At 33.4% G+C, this 6327-nt stretch overlaps 1 protein-coding gene across 9 annotated transcripts in view; it reads left to right on the top strand.

Moving 5' to 3' along the window:
* LOC111398673 (uncharacterized protein MCAP_0864) overlaps positions 1-4611 on the top strand; it is an 8562-nt gene extending 3951 nt beyond the window's left edge. For 3 of the 9 annotated variants that reach the window (XM_023025699.1, XM_023025716.1, XM_023025709.1), the window contains 10 exons: positions 127-189; positions 459-506; positions 1072-1134; positions 1292-1354; positions 1584-1646; positions 1796-1858; positions 2312-2371; positions 3022-3165; positions 3348-3443; positions 3771-4611. In XM_023025699.1, coding sequence (XP_022881467.1) covers positions 127-189; positions 459-506; positions 1072-1134; positions 1292-1354; positions 1584-1646; positions 1796-1858; positions 2312-2371; positions 3022-3165; positions 3348-3443; positions 3771-4277 — 1170 coding nt within the window. In that variant the 3' untranslated portion in view covers positions 4278-4611. The remainder of the gene's footprint in view (positions 1-126; positions 190-458; positions 507-1071; positions 1135-1291; positions 1355-1583; positions 1647-1795; positions 1859-2311; positions 2372-3021; positions 3166-3347; positions 3444-3770) is intronic. The other 6 variants (XM_023025722.1, XM_023025739.1, XM_023025731.1 and 3 more) reach the window with 5 other exon arrangements.
* The last annotated feature ends 1716 nt before the right edge of the window (positions 4612-6327 follow it).

Below are 6327 nucleotides of genomic sequence, written 5' to 3'. Positions count from 1 at the left end.
TTTTTTTTTTTGTTAAACCCCCCCCCCCCCCCCCCCCCTTATTATAGTTAAACTTCTGGTGCTTTTTCCAACATGATCAATCAGTACCCTGTTGGGTTACTTATTAATTTAGACTTTGAAACACAGGCAACCTTAGAAGAAAGGATAAAACATATGGAAAAAGAAAGAGATTCCTGGGTCCAAAAGCAGGTAAAAGGTGCTTCTGTCTCAACACATATGCTTGTTTTTAGTTGTAAATGTTGTAGTCTCAAGAATATGTTTAGTTTTATTGTGGTCAATAGAAAAAGAGTAAGGAAGTATGTCTAATATAATTTGCTTATTCTCACTAGCATATAGAAGGTTTGAAACCTAGAAATGCTGCAGATATAGAATTTTAATCCTCTTAACACGGTTTTTGTTCATGATCATCACTTTTATCTAGAGAAGTCAGAATTCACCTTAAAACTTCTCGCTTGCAGTTGCTTTTGTTTAGGAAAACAAGCCCTGCAAACGAGAGTCCTCTTAAGGTATCTATTCAAGAACTGGAAATCTGAAAGTTCCTCTTCCTTTGGTCGCCTTGATCCCATGGAAGAAGTAGAGAATAGACAAGCACGTACTTGTTGAAAACCCCAAAACTTCAAACATGCTTGTAGGCATTAATTTAGCGATTTTAATGAATTGCTATGTCTAGTCATTGTAAGTTTGAGAACCCAGTTAGACTCGAATGTTAGTAAATTAGATCTTTTTATGAGTTATGTGCAAATTATAAGAAGAGCCGGGCAAAAGTATAGATGTTGCTTAATTGAGGGGGCTTTGGTGTAATAATAAATAAAAGTAGTTATATTGTAATAAGCACAAATCCTAGTTTATGTAGGATTTCTAATTTTTAAATTTTATCTAAATACACGAGGGCTGGATGTCTTAAATATTTAGTCTAATAGATGTATGTTAGATATAGTTTAGTGTAAGATCTTTGATTGCCTAAAGTTTGTCTTTATAAGCAATTTCTATAATCCTCTATATGTTATACCTATTCATAAATATCTTTTTTTTTTTTCTGGAAACCAACTAATGATTGCTTGTCTGCTATAGGTTAGTATAGAAGAGAAAATTAAACAATTGCAAAAGGGCAAGGATGCATATTTGCAAAAAGAGGTAATTCTAACTTAATTTCGCTGTTCTGGCTGTAGAAGGTTATGCAGCTGCTGCAATCCTATGGACGTGTTCTATTATACACTTTTCCATCCGTTCTCGTTACCTTTTTTGTGTTTCTTGTAATTTCAGTCTTCATATATTATAAATAAATTTTCAGGCTGATCTAGAGAGGAAAATCCTACAACTAGAGAGTGAGAAAAATTTGTGGCTCAAGAAAGAGGTGACTCTTTTAGAATTATCAACTTTTCATTGAAATTTTGGTTCTTAGAACTCTATTCTTAAGAGCAATTTTGAGTTTCCAGCCTCATTGGAGACGTTTAAGTTGCAGTGTTCTTTGATTAGCTATATAACATTTTAACAAGAGACATTTTCTCTAGTTGAAATCAGGTATTTTGAAGTTCTCCCAAACTCTTTTCCAGTCTTGTCGTCTAATATCTCGACCCTTGCAGGTTGGTTTTGAGGAGAAAACTAATCAGCTGGAGAATGAAGTGGACATTCTAAATTTAAAAGGGGTAATTGATTTAATAGTTAGAATTTGAGTTTCCCCTTAATATTGCTAAACTTCCTAAGCTTTTTTTGGCATGATCGAATCAGTACTCTGTTTAGTCAATTCCTGAAGATTTGAATGGTTCAGTATATTAACTTAGACCTTGAAGCACAGGCGAGCTTGGGCGAAAGGATAAAACATATGGAAAAAGAAAGAGAGTTCTGGGTCCAAAAGCAGGTAAAAGGTCGTTTTGTCTCACACGTATGCTTGTTTCGAGTTTTAAGCCCTTGTTTGCTGGGAATTAAAATCAGAATTTAGTAGATTTTGATAAAAGTTGATGAAATGTGTAGTTGAAAAGTTGTGGGTCCCATGAAATATGTGGTAAACTTAATTGTTGACTTTAACTTAGAAACAAGGGCTAAATGTTGTAGTTTCTAGTATCGGTTTAGTTTTATCTTCAGAAGACCTAAGAGAAAAGAAAAGTATGTCTTATAAGAAGGCTTGAAACCTAGAAAGGCAGCAGAAGTAGAATTTTAAACCTCTTAACACATTTATTTGGTTCATGATCATCGCGTTAATCTGGAGAGATGTTGGAATTTACCTCAAACAATCTTGCCTTCTTCAACTATGAATAGAGATAATAATAAAGGCACTAATTTCTTGATCTTTTTTTTTTTTAATCTGTGACAGAATTCAACAGAGGAAGCAATTGGCACACTTGAAAATGATAACACAAAATTACGAGCTGAGGTATTGGGTCCAGCTTCCTGAACAATCATCATTTAATAGCTGAACTTAGTTTGTCCATCTACCTGGATGTCTTTATCGTTCAACTTGTATCGATTGTTTTATTGGTTATTTCTCCTACTAGTATGAAGTTATACACATCGAACTACGTTACATATTACGATGCCTTGCAATATAGTTGGATGGTTAAAAAAAAAAAAAAAAAAAGCCCTTGATATAGTATATTGTTATGGTCAGAATACTTGATGATATGGCTGTTACGTATTGGTATTTTGTGTTTAAATCACTTTTTAGTTTTCTTGTTGAACAGATGGCAGAAAAGGCTTAGAGACATTTTGCATTTTTGGTCCTGCTTAGTTTCTTTTTTAAGATCCGAACACTTCATGATAAAGAAGGCGCTTATAGTAGCTACTTTAGGGGTTTGGGATGTATTGGATCCTCGTAATTCATTCATATTTTCCCATGACATGACCTCTGTTCCCAATGTTTAGTTGTTAGGCTCTGCCTCTTGGCATAAACATCCTAGTAATCCCCAGAGATGAGAAGAATCCCATGGCATCACGCACATGATACCTCTTTGTGGGACCTATTTAAGACTAGCTTCTCTATTTATTCTGCTATGGAAATTGGGAGTTAAAACTGAATCCTGGCAGGTGATGGAGTTGGTAGAGTCGAAGAGGAGGAATCTCTTACTAGAAAATCATCTTTTGACAAAAAACATGTCTAGTCTTCAGTCACAGATCAATAAACTAGAGAGCAATGTTGCTTTTTCTCGCTCTTCTGTAGAGTACGACGAGGTTTGTATTTTTGGTTTTCCTGTATCTTACTTCCAACTTATCATTCTTTCAGCTGTTTTTGAGCTTCTAATTTTTCAGAAAGGAAATGTTCTTTGGCTTATAAGGGATTGAATCTATTACTTTTATTTCATATTGCTCATCATCTGGCCAACATTTTAATGAAATTTTTCTTTTTGATGTAGCTCACCTCTGAGAATGGGGATGCAGACTATCGGATAGAAGCTGCACATCCAATGGTTGAGAATTTGATTAGAGAAAATGCAGAGCTTGTTGGGAAGGTAAGGTATTATATTGTGGAACAGTGTGCAGAAGCTGTGGTAGCTGATGCACAAGTTGTTTTATTTTGTGGTCATATTTTTACTAGCACATGCTTATCACTTGGCCTCTCTCTTTCCCCTTCTAACTTATTGCTGTTCAGTTGAGTTTAGAAGAGTAAAATTCATGTCCATATCAAAAAACTTCGAGTAGTGGTGACCGCTAATTGTAATGAACCAACTAGAATAAGAGAAAAGTTCCATTTTTCTGGCGAAATTTCTTTTTTCCTTTTATTTATTTATTTTAATCCAATCTGGACAAGAATGAAGGTTATTTTTATTTTGTTTCAGGTGGATGAGTTGTATTCTAAGCTTGAGCAAAGGGGTGGTGCAAAACTGGAAATCTCTTCCTCTGTTGTCTCTGATCCAAAGGATGTGATTCCTCAACCAGCTAATGTTGCCGATAACTCAGCTCTTGCGCTGCATCCAACAGTTGGAGCTTCCAATGGACGTGGATCTGCACAAGCAACTGATTCCTCGTCTGAAGCTGGTAAGATGACGTTTATGTCGAGTGAGAGGACCGAGTCCTTGGAAGATGTCATCATCAATGACAAAGATGGTAATGCACTTGCAAATTCTTCGGACTTGGAGTCCAATGAAATTGTGCAAATTCCATTGGATGAGAACAAAGTTATGGATGCATCTGATTTAGAGGCGGGACAAAATGATGAGAAAATCGATGTCCCACTTTCAGAAGCTCCTTTGATTGGTGCGCCATTCCGTTTAATATCCTCTTTTGCTAGATATGTAAGTGGTGCCGATTTAGTTGATAAGAACTCTGGAAGCTCAGCTATATGACATCCTAGCTTCGCGTTATAACGTTTACCATTTTGTAGACACAAAATATTGACACCACAGATATGATGAGACATAAAGCCATTGTTTTTAACAGGCAGATAGAAGCCTCCCAGAGTCTGGGAAAAGCATTATTCTTGAAGCTATTGACCTCTTGTTGGTCATAACTTCCGGTATCTGTTTTTGTAGAAGATCTAGTATGAAGTTATTTTAGCTTTGATTTAGCGGAGTTATTCAGTTACTATAGTACGATTGACTTGATACGTTGGATTGGACAAAAGATTCTTTCTTTCGAGTGTCATTGTTCTTTAATTCTAACCAATCCAATGTGGCATGCCCCAAGTGGCTTTAGAGAATGTATGCTGTTTGATTTGTGAATAATGTTATTTACAATCAGCGACTGTAGTAGTCATTCTATATAGCAGTTTGTTATTTGAGGTATTAATTTCCTGTAATTTTGTTGCTTCAAATAATAAGTTAATATCTCAAATAACAAGTTATCACATAAGAATGACTACTGTAGGCGTCGACTATGAGTAAGTGGGGTTGGATTTCCAGATTTGTCATCAGCTAAAACTTACCAAAATGTCATTGATGAAGGCCCCACCCGAGTTTCTTTGCTGTATTGGCTGAGGAACTAAAAAGAGGTTATATGAAGAGCAAGTTATCTTGTGCTGAAAGCTATAGACCTTAAAACATTAATCTGAATAATTTGCGTTTGATAGTAAAGATTATTTTTACGTTATTTTATTACATGGACTTACGTTGAATCGTACAAAAATAAAATTGATATTAAAAACGTTAATAATGTTCACGCATTTTTATTTCCAAATTTCTCAAGGACTTGTTAATAAAATATTTAACATTACATTAAAAAATAATATTTGTAAATGAGGTTTCATTTAAAATGTTTGTAATATCAGTTAGACCTCTAATTCATTATAAAATACCTCATTTGAATATCTTTTTCTTGTAATTTAAATTTGATTTTATTGTTGAATATGGATTTTAATTGATGAAAACATACAAGAACAATTTTATATTCCCTATTTATATTCTATTGTATCAAACCGTTAAGAGTTTCATAAATTAGGTGACTTATCAATTAAAAAATACGTTCAGGACATAAAACCTAAATGAAGTTCAATTTGTGAACACTGTTGTCACAGCATCCAGACTACTATGACTAAAAAAATTACAAGTACTTTCGTAATTTCCGGTAGTTCTTTTATCCTAGTAGTTGTTATTTCGTTTTTGTCCATTTTTGTTTATTTAATTTAAAAGTTCTGCCAACATTTTCCGATAACATAAATGAGCAATATGTTCTACGCACATGTCGATGCATAAAAATAGGGGAATTTGGCCAGATGACCCACTTAGACAATGATTTTGGACAAATAGCCTTTGACCATCATTAAAATGGAATAAAAAAATTTAAAATGTTTTAATTGATAAAATGACAAAATTGTCCTTCAATTTATATCAAATTATTCACCCAACTTCTTTCATTTCACCTTCTTCTTTCTTCTTCCCTTTTCCTGTGAAACCCTATTCCTCAAACTTGAATTCCAAACCCATCTTCTTCACCTTAATTTTCACTATATTTCAATATTACAAAAAACTTTTCTTTGACTCTAGTTTATTTCACATTACTTTACCCTCTCTTTGGTATAAGTTAAGACAACAAAAAAGGTAATTTTTTCTACGATTTTTTTTCTTTTTTGTTATTTTAAAATGTGATTTTATGCTTCCATTACTATAGTTTTATAATAAAAATTTGTAAAAATTGCATTTTTTTTATGATTTCGTGATTTATTTGTATATTTAGTTTAGTTTTAGCTGAGTTTTTTTAATGTGAATGGATTTTTGATACATTTGGGGTTTTGAAGATGATGGGTTAAAAAAAATTCATTTACTGGCATTGCTATAAATCGAAATTGTGATATGTAAATGTGCTTGTTCTTTGATATGCCTTGAAACTTAGAGAGTTGCATTAAGAATAATTTGATTTAAATAATTCGGCATTTTTAGGAAAATTCTTTATATTATGTTT

This window comes from Olea europaea, chromosome 1 (genome assembly GCF_002742605.1).
Source record: "Olea europaea var. sylvestris chromosome 1, O_europaea_v1, whole genome shotgun sequence".
Lineage (NCBI taxonomy): Eukaryota > Viridiplantae > Streptophyta > Magnoliopsida > Lamiales > Oleaceae > Olea > Olea europaea.
This window is presented reverse-complemented; position numbering and strand designations above follow the sequence as displayed.